This window comes from Nerophis lumbriciformis, linkage group LG10, assembly GCF_033978685.3.
Source record: "Nerophis lumbriciformis linkage group LG10, RoL_Nlum_v2.1, whole genome shotgun sequence".
NCBI classification, from domain to species: domain Eukaryota; kingdom Metazoa; phylum Chordata; class Actinopteri; order Syngnathiformes; family Syngnathidae; genus Nerophis; species Nerophis lumbriciformis.
Window position 1 is genome coordinate 30,268,690 of NC_084557.2, and position 18,545 is coordinate 30,287,234.

The 18,545-nt window shown below is 39.9% G+C and overlaps 1 protein-coding gene across 1 annotated transcript in view; it reads right to left on the bottom strand.

Moving 5' to 3' along the window:
- hydin (HYDIN axonemal central pair apparatus protein) overlaps window positions 1-18,545 on the bottom strand; it is a 112,438-nt gene that overhangs the window by 47,364 nt on the left and 46,529 nt on the right. The window contains exons 36-51 of the mRNA XM_061969863.2: window positions 15,647-15,776; window positions 15,476-15,547; window positions 15,155-15,325; window positions 12,769-12,939; window positions 12,360-12,649; window positions 12,158-12,232; window positions 11,850-12,033; window positions 9,125-9,254; window positions 8,785-8,941; window positions 7,449-7,524; window positions 5,269-5,336; window positions 4,934-5,098; window positions 4,544-4,741; window positions 4,255-4,455; window positions 3,816-4,021; window positions 3,463-3,645 (exon numbers count right to left, since the gene is read on the bottom strand). Of these exons, the coding sequence (XP_061825847.2) occupies window positions 3,463-3,645; window positions 3,816-4,021; window positions 4,255-4,455; window positions 4,544-4,741; window positions 4,934-5,098; window positions 5,269-5,336; window positions 7,449-7,524; window positions 8,785-8,941; window positions 9,125-9,254; window positions 11,850-12,033; window positions 12,158-12,232; window positions 12,360-12,649; window positions 12,769-12,939; window positions 15,155-15,325; window positions 15,476-15,547; window positions 15,647-15,776 (2,477 nt within the window). The remainder of the gene's footprint in view (window positions 1-3,462; window positions 3,646-3,815; window positions 4,022-4,254; window positions 4,456-4,543; window positions 4,742-4,933; window positions 5,099-5,268; window positions 5,337-7,448; window positions 7,525-8,784; window positions 8,942-9,124; window positions 9,255-11,849; window positions 12,034-12,157; window positions 12,233-12,359; window positions 12,650-12,768; window positions 12,940-15,154; window positions 15,326-15,475; window positions 15,548-15,646; window positions 15,777-18,545) is intronic.

Here is an 18,545-nt window from a genome sequence, read left to right on the forward strand (position 1 = left end):
TACTACGCCCCCATCGTGCACAAATGACTGACAGACTCTTGGCTAATTTGGTCTTTTGCAAATGCAATGCAGCATAGGGCCCTGACATATAAAAAGTACAACTTTTTTGTTATGTTCACGTATATGTCATGTTTTTCAATGTTAACACTTTTGTACAAATAAGTACATTTGCACTTTATTTTTCAATGTGTTTGTTCTGTAAAGGAATGAGTTAATGTTTAAAATGACTGGTTAATAGTGCTATTATAAAGTGCAATGTCAGCACAATTTTCTTTCCTGCAATTTAAAATGCACTTGTTTTAATAAATAAATACAGCGTTTGAAAAGCATACACAATCTGTGTTAATATATTAGTCTGTGGTTAAAAGGACTTGAAAGGACTCGAAACTCAAAATGCAGGACTTAGGACTTGACTTGAGACTTTCCAGTCTTGACTTTGGACTTGACTCGGGGCTTGCCTGTCTTGACTCGGGACTTGACTCGGACTTGAGGGCAAAGACTTGAGACTTACTTGTGACTTGCAAAACAATGACTTGGTCCCACCTCTGGTGTGATGTAAACAATAACTTGCTTTCTTTTATTGGCCAATATTCACTTTTGGAAATAGTGCATATACAGTATCAAACAATAAAAGACTACATAAACTAATATATATGCACACACAAATATATCCAAATCCTCTTCTCTATTTTCCCAATTGCCTGCAACTCTTCCTGACATACTCGTCATTCTGTCCCCTCAGCAGCTGCCGTGTCTCAGTAAACAAATAAAACAATATAAAATGTTTTGATATCTCATTGCAAACACTATGTTGGAAATATGAACACGCAACAACACTAAGATTATGCATCTTAATTTCAAAAGTTCCGTCATGTTAGTGAGCTCTGATGTAGCGTAACAAGTATTACTGTTTTATAACTTAATCTCAACGAGCTATAGCTGGTCAAGATTCAAGTATGATTAAACCTACTAAAAGCACATTTATGCTTTATGCCCATTTCGAGAAGCAAACTTTCACTGGTTTGAGCACATTGAAGGTGAGGCGAGTTACAGTGGATAAAGACTCTTCATCAGTCATGTAGCTGCTACATCGATCAATAGCCAGTGGCAGTGGTTGGTCTAGCTGCTGATCCATTCTCAAATTTCTTCACAGAGTTGGAAACTTTTTAGGTCCAAATGCTTGTGGCCTGTCTGACGCCCAGAATCCACAACACATCTGTACTTGTTCCAGACCCTCGATAACTTATTTATAAACTGACATGCAGTTTAGTGATGTCACTACTGACATATGGAGGAAATCTGGTGCTCTGTCTCCGTCTGCTTACAGTGTCAATTGCGGTGAGACATTGTTTTACATAATTGTCACCCAGTTATCGTTTCCACCTGGATGTGACTTGTTCTTAATACGACACTGTGCGGATGCATTTATTTTTTCAATTTGGCAGCGAAACAAAACATTAATGTAACTGTGGGGACAGGCCCTTTGATCCAAGTCATATTTATTTGGATGATTTTTTTGGAGGTTATGCCATGCAATAAACATTGTGCAACATACACCAACATCTCTACACAAGAGTATAATTATATGTAGTATTTTACATAGTTTTTATTATACAGAGTATTTTTCAGGTTTCACTGACTCAAGTCCAAAACAGCTGCAGTGAACAAGAGAGAAATTTCCTTTTGAACAACGCAACACACAAATGTGCATGTTGTATCAATTCTAAATGCTTTTCAACTTGTTCAGCTTCATGCTATTAGATGCTAATGATATTCTCTGGTACTATTGTAATATGGTTTCTGATGAACACTTTTAAACAGAGTCTTTCTTCTTGTCTTGCGCACTATCACCTTTTGGAATGCGCGCTGCGTGTACGTGACAACATTGTTCAGCTCGTGCATGTTCAAGTGCAGGACATTGCTTGTGTAAGTTTCTCCAGGCTTAATGATAGCTGGAATAAACTTATTGGGTCACTAATTTAATAATAAGCACATAAGAAACACAATTAATTCAGATATAACTTGTCCACCAAAAGTTGTTGCGAACTGGAGAAACTCTCATTCACACTACTGAACATACAAAATAACTTTAGTTTTTATTTCTTTATTTGTTTTTGTTGTTTCAATATATAGTGCACATTTTGAAAATTATGATGAAAGTAATTTGTGTACACTTATTTTTAAAATGTTAAATTAAATGGGTTTTTTTTATTCTCAGACCGAGAGAGACAAGAGGTAGAAAATGAATGAATGAATGTTAAAAATATCTACTATACTGTTGGTTGAATACATTTGGGGAAAACACGCTCTTCCCTGTGTAATGTCTTCCTGTTTCCATTACATGACATGAAATCCTTCCTGTTTAACTGTATACTTAATATTCACCACTGAACTGTTATAGTTAAACTTTCTATATCAGACCATTTTAACTGTGTGCATTTTACTAACATGTGTTAAAGCCTCTCATTAGTTTATGCAAAATGTTGTGAGTGCATTGAGAGCATTTCAGTAGTGTGTGTGAGGATTTTAGTAGTATAGATGAAAGGATTTCAGGAGTGTGTATGAAAGGATTTCAGTTGTGTGTAGGACAGCATGTCAGTAGTGTGTATGAAAGGATTTCAGTAGTGTGTATGAGAGAGAGTTTCAGTAGTATGTGTGAGAGGATTTTAGTAGTGTGATTGCGAGGATTTCAGTGTTGTGTGTGAGAGGAGTTCAGTAGTGTGTATGAGAAGATTTAGTCGTGTGTATGAGAGGATTCTAGTGGTGTGTGAGAGTATTTCAGTAGTGTCTGTGAGATTTTCAGTAAGGTGCGTGAGAGGATTTCAGTAGTGTGTATGAGAGAACAACTTCAGTAGTGTATGAGGGAATTTCAGTCGTGTTTATGAGAGAAAAAAAATATGTAGTGTTTATTAGAGGATTTCCGTAGTGTTTGTGAGAGGATTTTAGTAGTAGTATAGATGACAATATTTCAGGAGTGCGTATGAAAGGATTTTAGTAGTATTGAGGGGAGCATTTCAGTATAAAAGGATTTCAATAGTGTGTGTTTGAGGATTCCAGTAGTGTGTGTTTGAGGATTTCAGTAGTGTGTATGAGAGAACAACTTCAGTAGTGTGTATGAGATCATTTCAGTCGTATTTATGAGACAAAAACATTCCGTAGTGGGTATGAGAGGATCTCTAGTGTGCATGAGGTAATATTTTTTCAGTTGTTTGTTTAGGTGAGACCATGTCAGTATGTGAGAGGTATTTCTGAATAATCTCCCTAACGGCCCCTCATGCCAGATCGCTGTGACAAACATTTATTGTCACTTTTACGTTTTCTGAAAATCCTCTCCCAATATTAGTGCATTGTTTTTTGTATTATTCATCTATTTGGGAGGTGCACAACCAACCTTTTGTTAGAACAAATAACTTAATGTACCAATTTTATTCCTTAACATAAAGTTCAACAATGCTGACTTACTTGTAGTCTTGGCAGAATGAGGGATATGTGCAAATTCCTCTACAGAGCAGTTGGTAGACTTTCTGATTCCCCAGAAGTTCAAAGTGAAAGATCTGTTCAAATGTCCCAGGGGAGCTGGTGTAAAACCATATCTTTAACACCACTTGTCCATTGGCAGGTACAACCCAGCGAAATGATGTTAGGCTGTATGCAACGACAAAGACAACCACACATAGAATCAATCACATATAATAGAATAGCAGAGAAAAGACGATGCATTATCCTGGTCAGTTTTAATTGGAGTCAATGCTACATCATTAAAACTGTTGAGCTTTCGCACGACAAACAATTTCCTAAAACATTGTTTTTCTTGCCTCTGGCTGCGTTTCTGCTCGATGCTTGCACTTAGAGGGTCTTGGTCTGGGATGTCTAGTGTAGAAGAATTTAAGGATTGCTCCAAGCCCCTGACTTTTGGAAGGGGTGCTGGTCGTTTCACGCTCTTCTGACTCTCTCTGCCCTTCTTATCCTTATCCTTAAGTGCGGACAGTTTGGCACTAGCTTTGTTGCGACCACGATGCACCTTTAGGACACAGGGACATGTATCACTACACAAATGATATCTAGATGTTATTTTATTTGTTTAATCATTTTTACTTATTTTAAAATGTGTTATATATTTTGAATTACATAAAAATTATTTGAAATTGAAGATTTTAAAATGGTAATCCTAAAATACAATCATTTGGATTTAATCATGATTTCAATTTCAACACTTAAAAAAACATATTTCGGGCATATGACATGTCAATTTACCTTTGATGTTTGTACATCATCATCATCTTCCTCTTTCCTTTCATCTTGTTCATCTGTGGAAGGACGACTTAAAAAGGTGAAGCAATTGCAGATTAGCGGTCTGTTAGCGTGTTCCCTGTTTTTGGGAAGACGGACCAGTGACAATGTAATAGGAGGAGGGATGGCTAGTGTGCTGGATCCCAACCCTAACTCATCCAGTATCTACAGAAATGATAAAAGGAAACCAATGGATAAACATGGTGATTGATAAAAACCAAACAAACAAAAAAATACTAGTTTTTGGTCTCACCTCATTAAGTGGGGGAAGAGATTTGTTTTTGAGCAGGTCATGCACATCTGGATAATCTTTGCCAGTGAGTTTAAGAATGATGTGAGGGATGACGATTGGTTTTTCTATTGTCTTGTCTGTTTTGTTTGCTGGTTCCATGTGACTGTATGGAGACGGAATCTTGCTAGTGGATTTTTTGCTCTTCTTTCCTGAATGAGCCTGTAAACAATTTTGAGTGTGTGCACATGCAAATACACCACAAAGTGTCAGTTTATCTCTGAATATACAATATAGATGTACGTACGGTATGTGTACATTTTTAGTGTTTGCTTGGACTATGCAGCAGTTGCAAAGAATGGGGTATATGGCAGTTAAAATACATCCCAATTTATTTTAAGACAATTAAGGTACCTGTTTCTCTGTTGGGGCATCATCTGCAGCTGGTACGGGCTCTGTACCTGGAATTGGAACCCGCAATAACTTTTGGGCACGATCCCAATGTTGGAGAATGTGCTCCACCTGGATCTGGCTACGTTCATACGCATTAAACAGACTGTGTAGCTTATCTTCCTTTGGCTAAAGAAAAAGAAGACACGGATGACAGAATAAGAGAAAAACAATAACATTAAACATTTTGAAGTAAAATTTTACTTCTCAGTGACCAACCGTGAAAAGGTTGTATTTTATTAGTGTTGGTTCAACAGTTATTTGTGTAATTTTAAAGAAAAAAAATTGATAAAACCCACCTCTTCTCTCTCTCCAGGTATTTCGAGTTGGTTGGCATCGTCTTTCTTAGGGTCAGTACTTTGATTTGCTGCAATACAACACGATCATTTAAATATATATTTTTTCCTGTATATGGTGAAAACACTAGCGGTTTTCGTTAAAAACATTTTGTGACTTCCAAACTCTAAGCCAGCCTTTCTCAAATCATGGGAACCTCACAAGTAAAATTTAGCTAAATTAAATTCCATGAAATCCCACATTTTTTTGAGTAATGTATAGTTTTTTGTTTTGTATTTCATTATTTTACCATAATTTATTTTATTAATTTCAGTTTGAAGAGTTTACACATGTGATTAGGTCCAGACAAGCAACAGAAAAATAAAACTAAGAAAAAATAACTATGCATTTTGGCACCAGGAGCAGGTTTGTGAGCTGTCACGTTGATGAAAAATTGAGCGGTGGCTTCATAGAAAACCCAAGACAAATAACCTGATAACTTGACAGTAGCATCAGAAGCATAGACCATAATGACCTAAAGATATCTGAGCTTGCAATATTTCTGATTAGAGATTTGCATGCCAACACTAAATTGGCCCTGATGTGTGAATGTTTAGTAAAATTGTTTGTCGGTCTGTGTTGGCCCTGCGATGAGGTGGCAACTTGTGCAGGGTGTACACCGCCTTCCACAAGAGTGCAGCTGGGATAGGCTCCTGCCGTCCCGCAACCCCGAAAGGGCCAAGCGGTAGAAAATGGATGGATGGATGTATTTACATGCGGAACAAAAAGTAACATTGAATACCCTCGGTTTGTAATTTGGTCTCAAGTTCTGACACACAAGAGCTTAAAACAGTAAAGAATCTGGGTATTATCTTCGACCCAACTCTCTCGTTTGAGTCACAAATTAAGAGTGTTACTAAAACGGCCTTCTTTCATCTCCGTAATATCGCTAAAATTCGTTCTATTTTATCCACTAGCGACGCTGAGATCATTATTCATGCGTTCGTTACGTCTCATCTCGACTACTGTAACGTATTATTTTCGGGTCTCCCTATGTCTAGCATTAAAAGATTACAATTGGTATAAAATGCGGCTGCTAGACTTTTGACAAGAACAAGAAAGTTTGATCATATTACGCCTATACTGGCTCACCTGCACTGGCTTCCTTTGCACTTAAGATGCGACTTTAAGGTTTTACTACTCACGTATAAAATACTACACGGTCTAGCTCCAGCCTATCTTGTCGATTGTATTGTACCATATGTCCCGGCAAGAAATCTGCGTTCAAAGAACTTCGGCTTATTAGTGATTCCCAGAGCCCAAAAAAAGTAGTAAATAGAGCGTTTTCTATTCGGGCTCCAGTACTCTGGAATGCCCTCCCGGTAACAATTAGAGATGCTACCTCATTAGAAGCATTTAAGTCCCATCTTAAAACTCATTTGTATACTCTAGCCTTTAAATAGACCCCCTTTTTAGACCAGTTGATCTGCCGTTTCTTTTCTTTTCTCCTCTGCTCCCCTCTCCCTTGTGGAGGGGGGGGGGGGGGGGGGGGGGCACAGGTCCAGTGGCCATGGATGAAGTGCTGGCTGTCCAGAGTTGGGACCCGGGGTGGACCGCTCGCCTGTGCATCGGTTGGGGACATCTCTGCGCTGCTGACTCGTCTCCGCTCGGGATGGTTTCCTGCTGGCCCCACTATGGACTGGACTCTTACTATTATGTTGGATCCACTATGGACTGGATTCTCACAATATTATGTCAGACCCACTCGACATCCATTGCATTCGGTTTCCCCTAGAGGGGGGGGGGGGGTTACCCACATATGCGGTCCTCTCCAAGGTTTCTCATAGTCATTCACATCGACGTCCCACTCGGGTGAGTTTTTCCTTGCCCTTATGTGGGCTCTGTACCCAGGATGTCATTGTGGCTTGTGCAGCCCTTTGAGACACTTGTGATTTAGGGCTATATAAATAAACATTGATTGATTGATTGATTGAAAACAAGAATACAATTTATATATTGGGAGACAAAACATAGCACCTTCCCCAATAAGTATTTTGACGGAGAGAGAATTAACTAAGATACGAAAAAACAGTGGTGAGTAAACATGCTACAGATCCTTTTAAAGAGTTGAAAACAGTTGAAAACCACTGCTTTAATCTGTGAATTAATCACAATATTAGTGGGATTCTGTAAATTTTCGTACCTTCATTGGAAGAAGCTTGGTCTTTCTTGTCATGTGAGTCTTTAGAGGACATTCTGGTACCAGATGCACTCATTGACTAGGGATAAAACAAGAGATAAAGCAAAAATAATTATAAAAACACATATCTTTAGTTAACATATTTATTTTTGGCATGAGTACAGTGCGACACTATGAAATAGAAGGAGTACAGGAGCAGTAACAGAATTCTAGGTTTGGCTTTGAAGAAATGTGTTTATTGAATCTCTTGAAATAAAAAGTAACATTCGATTTGCACGAAAAGACACCCCAGATATGTAGAATATTTACGGTTGTGCATATTCAAGTTGGCTCAAAGGCTCATAATAACCAAATGCAGGCTTTATATATCCGCATTTCCAAGTGCTCTCTGCAACTGAGTCTGCCAAGGGGGTGGTGCTCTCAACTTCCCTAAAATGATTCTTACGCGGCACTCTTGCAGTCTACCAACCACTTTTCAAATCCCAATTGCCAAGTTAGTTTCTCTGTGGGTTTTCTATCTCTTCCTGGACTGTATGTACAGTAGCTTCCTTAGCTTCTAAAACAAACACATTTTTTTGTGTGTATCCTGAGTTACTGGATTGTAAGGGCAGTTTAAGCTTCTTTCTCCTGGGTACCCTCTTACATCCCTAACAGCTAACCACTGTTAACCTGTCCATCTTGCTTACTGTGAAATAGGGTTGGAGTTGGTTGTCTTCTGGCTACACTGACAGGAAGTATGTTCTTAGGTGTAAAGGTAAGTAAGGCTTTCAAACCTGGGAACACTGTAACAGTGAAAAGTATTGTGTTGGTAGCATCATGTATTTTTTACTGCCAGTGGTACTGTTGCACTGTACAAAGTGGATGGAATAAAGGAGGACTACCTTCACATTCACCTCAAATCAACAGCTAGAGGAATATGATCCAAAAAAACACACTGGAACAGGTTTTGAGATGGCTCACCTGAAGCTTATATAACGGCCTCTTCAAAGCCTTCCTCAACCTTATTGAACTTTTGTGAGCTACCCGTGTGAAAAAACTGAACCCTTTGAATTCTGCGACGAATAATGGTCAAATATCCAGCCAGAATTATACAAGAATACCAACAAAACGTGTTTGAATGAGATTAAACGTGCAAAGAGCCCATCAATTTTAGTTGGTTTGTATGTATATTTTTGAGACTATCGCTAAATAACTTTCACCTGAATAGATACTAACATCTCTCCATCAAAGATGTATATTGTGTAATCATTCCACCATGGAAAAAGACAACTCATGATGACAGAGGGACAACAAAAAAAAAGGGTAACATGTTACTCATACCTGCCAAACATATACAGACCTGCTTACTCTCCATTGAACCCTTCTTCCTTGCTGCTTGTTTACTTTCCTTAGCTCCAGGCTTTTTACCCTTCTTTTTTAACTCCTCTTGTTTCAGTTTCTTCATTTCCTCAAGCTGCTTCTTATCCTTCAGTGTTTTCTCGATTTTCTCTAGAAACCTAGCTCAGAGAGAGGTGGTCAGTTTATCAAATATACAACGCTACACTGTAATGCTAAATCAAAGTAAAACTATGACATGAGATGTGTTGTTTATACAACTCAACAACAGTGCATCAAACTTGAATGTAGTGCCAATACTTTAACTCATTAAGTATTGTGGTTGGTTATGTCTACTCCATTACTTGAGTGTCTTTTGTTTCTGTCGTTCAATAATAAGCTCCTTCTCCGACTGTGGCAGAGCTTCATATTCCTCCTCATCCATGTTTTGCACCCACTTTTCTTCCTTTTCAGCTTTTTCCTTCAATAAGGCATCTGACAAAAATATATAATACTTGAAAAATGACAAAACTAGCATGAATTATTAGTTTTTCTTAATATTATCTGACATTCACCTAGTGCAGTGTTTCTCAAATAGTGGGTCAGGACCCCCTGGGAGGTCATAGAGGGGTGTCAGGGAGGTCCCAAACAGCAGGGCCCATTATTTGTCTACACTCTTATACGTGTTAGTACGATATAGAAAGCCTGCAGCTAGGTGGCAGAAACACTCAATCTAATCAACAGGTATTCAACTACATTGTTCTGGGGGCCACATTTACAGTAAGCCAAGTACCACGGATCTGAACTTCTCCCTTCTCTATTAGTCTTCTTTTATATGTACCAGAGAACCAGCGTCCTTTACAGTAGACATTTGATTTTGGTCTATTAATTTTGTCAGTGATACAGGAGTGCTATGCTGTTTAAAAAAAATAAGAGTCTATCCCAATTTTTTGGAACCGAACTTGCAGACCACCAGTTGAATAGCCCAAAAGGAGGAAAAAGAAAATACCTCAAATTTAACCTTGAGGACAACTACTAGTATAAATAAAAAAGTTGAACAAATGACTTCTGACTGAATCAGAAATAAACAAGCTACAGCAACAACTTAGTTATCCATCCATCCATCTTCTTCCGCTTATCCGAGGTCGGGTCGCGGGGGCAGCAGCCTAAGCAGGGAAGCCCAGACTTCCCTCTCCCCAGCCACTTCGTCCAGCTCCTCCCGGGGGATCCCGAGGCGTTCCCAGGCCAGCCGGGAGAAATAGTCTTCCCAACGTGTCCTGGGTCTTCCCCGTGGCCTCCTACCGGTCGGACGTGCCCGAAACTGGGAGGTGTTCGGGTGTCATCCTGACCAGATGCCCGAACCACCTCATCTGGCTCCTCTCGATGTGGAGGAGCAGCGGCTTTACTTTGAGCTCCCCCCGGATGACAGAGCTTCTCACCCTATCTCTAAGGGAGAGCCCCGCCACCCGGCGGAGGAAACTCATTTCGGCCGCTTGTACCCGTGATCTTGTCCTTTCGGTCATGACCCAAAGCTCATGACCATAGGTGAGGATGGGAATGTAGATCGACCGGTAAATCGAGAGCTTTGCCTTCTGGCTCAGCTCCTTCTTCACCACAACGGATCGATACAGCGTCCGCATTACTGAAGACGCCGCACCGATCCGCCTGTCGATCTCACGATCCACTCTTCCCTCACTCGTGAACAAGACTCCGAGGTACTTGAACTCCTCCACTTGGGGCAAGATCTCCTCCCCAACCCGGAGATGGCACTCCACCCTTTTCTGGGCGAGAACCATGGACTCGGATTTGGAGGTGCTGATTCCCATCCCAGTCGCTTCACACTCGGCTGCGAACCGATCCAGTGAGAGCTGAAGATCTTGGCCAGATGAAACCATCAGGACCACATCATCTGCAAAAAGCAGAGACCTAATCCTGCAGCCACCAAACCAGATACCCTCAACGCCCTGACTGCGCCTAGAAATTCTGTCCATAAAGGTTATGAACAGAATCGGTGACAAAGAGCAGCCCTGGCGGAGTCCAACCCTCACTGGAAACGGGTCCGACTTACTGCCGGCAATGCGGACCAAGCTCTGACACTGATTATACAGGGAGCGAACCGCCACAATAAGACAGTCCAATACCCCATACTCTCTGAGCACTCCCCACAGGACTTCCCGGGGTACACGGTCGAATGCCTTCTCCAAGTCCACAAAGCACATGTAGACTGGTTGAGCAAACTCCCATGCACCCTCAAGGACCCTGCCGAGAGTATAGAGCTGGTCCGCAGTTCCACGACCAGGACGAAAACCACACTGTTCCTCCTGAATCCGAGGTTCGACTACCCGGCGTAGCCTCCTCTCCAGTACACCTGAATAGACCTTACCGGGAAGGCTGAGGAGTGTGATCCCACGATAGTTAGAACACACCCTCCGGTTCCCCTTCTTAAAGAGAGGAACCACCACCCCGGTCTGCCAATCCAGAGGTACCGCCCCCGATGTCCACGCGATGTTGCAGAGTCTTGTCAACCAAGACAGCCCCCACACCTTAGTTACAAAAATCTAATTACGAACAAAATGTGTAACTGGCAAAAAGGAGAGGACTTATAGGGGGGCCTTGAGGATCGCCTCAGGTACAGTATGTGAATCACACCTTTGGACACCAGTGTTCTATGTTTGCTAGCAAGGTTAAAATTTCAATGCAATGATCCGCCAACGTGTTTACAGTGGTCTAAGTTCCTCTATACAACAGGAACCCTCTTATGTTTTTAGAAATTTGCTGCAAATATGTTTGTCAACAAAGCTTTGAATTTAAATTTTGAACTGAACCAGTATAGTGTTATTACTGGGCCGGGTTTGGCCTCTGGGCCTCTAGTTGAATAGAATGCAGTAGGGGTAGTAGGTACACAGGAACACAAGTACAAAGCTAACATACGCGAAAGGATGGAGAACGCTCACAGTGCATTCTAGACATTAATAAAAAATCAAATATTAACAAGTTCTCAATATAAATGTAATTCCTGGGGACATAACAGAAATAATTGAGAAGCACTGCACTAGTGTATACAGTAAGGAGTTATGTATGTGTTTTTACCCTCAGCCTTTCTTTGTGCTTTTTTCCGAGCTTTCAGGGCGTTGTAGGAGTCATATAAGTTGACAAGATAGATGTGTTTACGGTTATTAAGGGCCTTGAGAACAACTTGAAGACAGTATGCCACTGACTTGGTGTAGACCGAATCAAGACCATAAATTACAACGCCACAATAACAGTCTGCTAACTGTTACAATGACAATAGCACAGATAGAAAACAAAGGAAAGACAAAAGAAAAAATCAAGTATTTAGACACAATTTTAGTTTGCTGGTTGGAAGTAGAAATAAAGGTATTCAAAAGTCATACTACCTGAAACCTCTCCGCTAGGATACCAACCAGGAGCTGTTCAGGCAAGAGATTGCTAAGTGTGTCCTTATCGATTGCCTTAATAAAAAACAATGTTGTTTGCAAAGGAACAGCCAGTAGTTGTCACATCATCAACATACATTAAGAAAAAGAGTTTTAAACGTTCCAAGACAGATTACATATTTTTTTTACTCAAAAATCGTACCAGGCTAGCTTGTGGGGGGTTTGTAGGCCGTGTGCCGCTTTTTTCCCGAGGTGTTTTAGATTCAGAGACGCCTTTTTCCCGAGGTGTTTTAGATTCAGAGACGCCTTTTTCCCGAGGTGTTTTAGATTCAGAGACGCCTTTTTCCCGAGGTGTTTTGGATTCAGAGATGCTGATCTCGATGGGCTTTGAAGGAGCTTCCGCGGCAGCTGAGCTGAGCGGTGCTTCTGTGCCTTCAGTAGGTGAGCCAGAGGAAGCAGTTCCTGATACACCAATGTTTGCAGATATTTGAGCTGAAAGAATATGTTGAGTAAAGTTATTGATTTCAGATCTGCACTTCTCAGTAACATGATCTACTGTAAGATGTCAAAAGACTGCATGATGTATAGTTTGCAGTGAATATTTCACACACCAGCCTCTTCCATCCTCATAGCATGTTCCGCAGCAGCACGTTTAAACAGATGTCTTGCAGCCAGGCTAACAAGAGAGGTACCATTTCTCAGCGCATTAGCGAACACAGCATCCACATTTAGGGATGCAGCTCCATAGTGATTTCCCAGAGCGGCCGCTTTGCTGCCTTGACCTTAAAGAAATGAAGAGATGACAAATACATTTAAAGTTTCCATCATAATTCTGCCCCAATTATGGGTATTTACTGCAACTTCCAAATTTGAATGCTGTTAAATATAGAATTCGAAAAACTGAAAAATAAGCCTTCCCAGTGACATAAAAACTCAGAAATGCAACTATCATCATTCCTGACATCACACGAGATGTCGCAAGAGCTTAGTTTGGCCAGCATCAAAGTATTAATTGCATGCATGTGCATAGCTTCCAGTTTTATCAGAAGGATAGATGGATAGTATTGTATTGATGCCTTCAGGAGAGTTCCCTCAATATACACAGTAGGCATTACAAAAGGTAACAAAAATCATACTGTCGTATTGTTTAATACTACAAACCCTGTTTCCATATGAGTTGGGAAATTGTGTTAGATGTAAATATAACGGAATACAATGATTTGCAAATCCTTTTCAACCCATATTCAATTGAATGCACTACAAAGACAAGATATGTGATGTTCAAACTCATAAACTTTTTTTTTTTTTTTGCAAATAATAATTAACTTAGAATTTCATGGCTGTAACACGTGCCAAAGTAGTTGGGAAAAGGCATGTTCACCACTGCGTTACATGGCCTTTCCTTTTAACATCACTCAGTAAACGTTTTGGAACTGAGGAGACACATTTTTTAAGCTTCTTAGGTGAAATTATTTCCCATTCTTGCTTGATGTACAGCTTAAGTTGTTCAACAGTCCGGGGGTCTCCGTTGTGGTATTTTAGGCTTCATAATGCGCCACACATTTTCAATCGGAGACAGGTCTGGACTACAAGCAGGCCAGTCTAGTACCCGCACTCTTTTACTATGAAGCCACGTTGATGTAACACAAGGTTGGCATTGTCTTGCTGAATTAAGCAGGGGCGTCCATGGTAACGTTGCTTGGATGGCAACATATGTTGCTCCAAAACCTGTATGTACCTTTCAGCATTAATGGTACCTTCACAGATGTGTAAGATACCCATGTCTTGGGCACTAATACACCCCCATACTATCACAGATGCTGGCTTTTCAACTTTGCGCCTATAACAATCCGGATGGTTCTTTTCCTCTTTGGTCCGGAGGACAAGACGTCCACAGTTTCCAAAAACAATTTGAAATGTGGACTCGTCAGACCACAGAACACTTTTCCACTTTGTATCAGTCCATCTTAGATGAGCTCAGGCCCAGCGAAGCCAACGGCGTTTCTGGGTGTTGTTGATAAACGGTTTTCGCCTTGCATAGGAGAGTTTTAACTTGTACTTACAGATGTAGCGACCAACTGTAGTTACTGACAGTGGGTTTCTGAAGTGTTCCTGAGCCCATGTGGTGATATCCTTTACACACTGATGTCGCTTGTTGATGCAGTACAGCCTGAGGGATCGAAGGTCACGGGCTTAGCTGCTTACGTGCAGTGATTTCTCCAGATTCTCTGAACCCTTTGATGATATTACGGACCGTAGATGGTGAAATCCCTAAATTCCTTGCAATAGCTGGTTGAGAAAGGTTTTTCTTAAACTGTTAAACAATTTGCTCACGCATTTGTTGACAAAGTGGTGACCCTCGCCCCATCCTTGTTTGTGAATGACTGAGCATTTCATGGAATCTACTTTTATACCCAATCATGTTCCCAATTTGCCTGTTCACCTGTGGGATGTTCCAAATAAGTGTTTGATGAGCATTCCTTAACTTTATCCGTATTTATTGCCACCTTTCCCAACTTCTTTGTCACGTGTTGCTGGCATCAAATTCTAAAGTTAATGATTATTTGCAAAAAAAAATTGTATCAGTTTGAACATCAAAATGTTGTCTTTGTAGCATATTCAACTGAATATGGGTTGAAAATGATTTGCAAATCATTGTATTGTGAGTGTGAATGTTGTCTGTCTATCTGTGTTGGCCCTGTGATGAGGTGGCGACTTGTCCAGGGTGTACTCCGCCTTCCGCCCGATTGTAGCTGAGATAGGCTCCAGCGCCCCCCGCGACCCCGAAGGGAATAAGCGGTAGGAAATGGATGGATGGATGGGATGTATTCCGTTTATATTTACATCTAACACAATTTCCCAACTCATATGGAAACGGGGTTTGTACATTTTACATTAGCGGTAAACCTTTTTCCTTTTAAGACGCAACTTTTGTTACAACCCCTTAATTTTAAAAATACTTTTAAATTAGCATGACAGTAAAGAAGGAGATTTTACCTGTCAGAGGGGCTCCATGGACTATAATAGCAATGCCTCTACAGTTCAGGGCAGCAAGACCCTCGGGTGATAGGTCAATATCAAAGTGCCGGGCAAGAGCTCTAGAGATGGGGTTTATCTGTAGCGTTCCCAGAGTTCCAGTTTCTCTTGCTTTGAAGATATCTGAAAGGACTAATGTACAAAGATATATGGATGTCTTAAAATCTAGAATGAAAAGTGTAATTTAAGTGTAATGTATTTAATCTAAAATGAGACCATTCAGGAGATGTCAGGTTACGTCATTAAAATGATTACACTTGAAAAGTTTGTACAGTCACTCACTCTGTTCAGCTTTGTGTGAACCCTTTTTGCGCTGCCTCAATTTTTGCTGACACATCAAAGACACGTTTGTATCTGCAGTATAAAAGGGTTAGATAATTCAATTAGCAATAAGCATCTATGAATGATTTTGTTCCTAAAAGATGTTTATGAATGACAGTGTTTGAGTGTTACCATGGTCTTTTAAATGAGGGCAGTGATCTTTGTAATACTCCAGAAGTTCTACTGGAAGACTCTCCCCGGCTTGTCTTAGAGGAAGCAGCAGTATACCGTTCATGTCAAATGCATCCATTAGATTAAGGACCTAGACAAATGATGCAATGGATGACCAAAGGAGAAATATCAGACACAATAGAAGAATGACATGATTATTGGGACATTTCTAACTGTAACTAATAAGTGTATTTGCGCTATACGTTGTCAGGATCCATGCTGTGTATGAATATGAGTGAAATATATTTAAACCAGGATTACCGTATTTTCCGAACCATAGGACGCATCGAATTATAAGGCGCACTGCCGATGAGCGGGTCTAGTCAGGTCTATTTTCATACAAAAGGCGCACCGGATTATAGGGCACATTAAAGGAATCAGATTAATTTTTTTTTTTCTAAATTGAAAACACTCCCTTGTGGTCTACATAACATGTGATGATGGTTATTCTGTCAAAATGTTGCATAGATTATGTTTTACAAATCATCTTCGAGCCGCTTTCTGACAGTCGCTTCAGGAAGCGGCTTATTGTGGGCGGGCTTATTTATGTGGCTCACCTTCGGCAGCATCTTTTCTCCGTCATCTTTGACGGGCGTGGAAGAAGTGTCAAAAGATGGAGCTCACTATTTTAATGACATTCAGACTTTACTTAAATCAATAACAGAGCAGCATCTCCTCATTCGTGGCTCACTAGTGCAATAACAACGCTGGAAATGTGTCCCGTGAAAAACCGTCCGACCGGAACTCTCTAGTAACTAAAGTTCCTTGGGTGAATAATGTAAACTCACTACACCGGTATGTTATAGCGCTTTCATGGCAAGTTTAATGACAGATATAAGTAAGAAATTTACGCTCCTTTATATTAGCAATGGCAAGAAGATAGTGAAAAAGAAGAAGCTTTTCGACTACAGTGTCGACACGGACTACAAAGGCGGACGTACGAACAATTTCAGGACTCAAAGTTAGTTTTTCTTTTTAGAAGACCAGTTACCTATTCAAACTGTTTTTATTTTGGTGGCGGGGTCTTGGGGGGTGTCAAGCACCAATTAAATACATTTTGGTGTATAGATAATATGAAGCTACTGGGACCCACACTATTTATAATGTATATCAACGAAATATGTAAAGTATCAACACTGCTGAAGTTCATCCTCTTTGCTGACGATACAACCATGTGCAGGTGACGACGTGAAGCAACTTCTGGCCTCTGTAACTGAGGAGATGATCAAGTTAAAAACTTGGTTTAATACCAACAAATTGTCTCTGAATTTAAAGAAGACCAAAATCATGCTCTTTAGCAATCGCAAAAGTAATATACCCATCAGGATTGTTATTGATGATACACCAATAGAATATGTCCAACAAAATTCATTCTTAGGAGTGGTAATAGATGAAAATATATCATGGAAGCCTCATATAAATTACCTGAGGACAAAAGTTGCTAAATGTGTTGGAATGATGAGGAGATCATGTAATTTATTGAACACCAATGCTCTGCTGTTATTGTATCATTCATTTATTTTGTCATATTTAAATTATTGTGTGGAAGTCTGGGCAAATTGTTATAAATCCCATCAACAGCCTTTAGTCACTCTGCAGAAAAAAGCCATTAGGATTGTGTCCAATGTTCACTACAGACATCATTCAAATCCACTATTCATGGAGCTAAAGCAACTTAAACTGCACGATGTGATCAACTTTAAAACTGCTCAAATTATGTTTAGAGCATCCCAAAACTCTCTACCATCCAATATACAGAACCTATTCCAGGATAGAGATGCTCACCATAGTTACAGTCTAAGAGGAAACAACAAATTATATTTTCCTAAATTTAGAACAACTTTAAAATCAATGTGCATTTAAGTGCATGGAGTCAGTCTGTGGAACAACTTAGGGGACGAGTTAAAAACCTGTTCTAACATGATTCAATTTAAAAGACTGTTTAAAAAAGAAGTTCTGAAGAAGTACGAGGAGGAAAGAGAGTGATGCCCTCAGCACAGAGCGATGGGAGAGAGGTGTATGGTCAGAGAGTGTTTGGGCCTGTGTGTGTGTGTACGTGTGTGTGTGTGTGTGTGTGTGTGTGTGTGTGTGTTTTGTCTCGTCTTGTCTTGTCTCATAGTAACAGTGGTACTATTGTATTGTTAGTGTACAGGAGCTTTTCTTGTTTTTGTTTGTATAGTATTGTTCTTTTTTTATATTGTTTATGTTAAATGTGGAATGAGTGAGAGGGTTTGGGATATTATAAGCATCTGCTTCATCCAGCCCCTTTTCAAGCCTTGCATAAATGTCTCTGCCAAAATATAAATTAAAAAAAAGAGTGTTGTACTGTGCAGGTTTGAAATAAATACTTCAATTAAATTCAAGCTTAAAGGGGAACTGAACATTTTTCTGAATTTTGCCTCTTATTCACAATCCTTGTGTGAGACAAGCACACGTTTTCCATTTTTTTGTGTTTTAACTCGTAAATAAACGCTTGCAAAAGTCTGCTAACAATGGAGTTAATGGGAGCCCTAAATATATCTAAAAACCACCATCAACATTTTATATAAATGCTATAAGTATGCAATGCTGTATTTTACGAATTGAAATATATATAAAAAAAAGACTGTTCTTGTCTTACATAAGGATTGCGAATTAAATGCAACATTTTAAACAAGTACCGTTCCCCTTTAAAGGTCACAATGGTTTATAATGTTTTCATGTTTTATGTGGATAAGTGTTTTCAATGGTTTTTCACTTTATTGTGTCATTTTGTTGTCCCCCACAAAGATCCCTATTAGCTGCAGCTGTGCTCTAATAAACTAATAAACTCTAAAAATGCCATCAAGTACCCCTGAGAAAAATCAATAGAGGATTACAT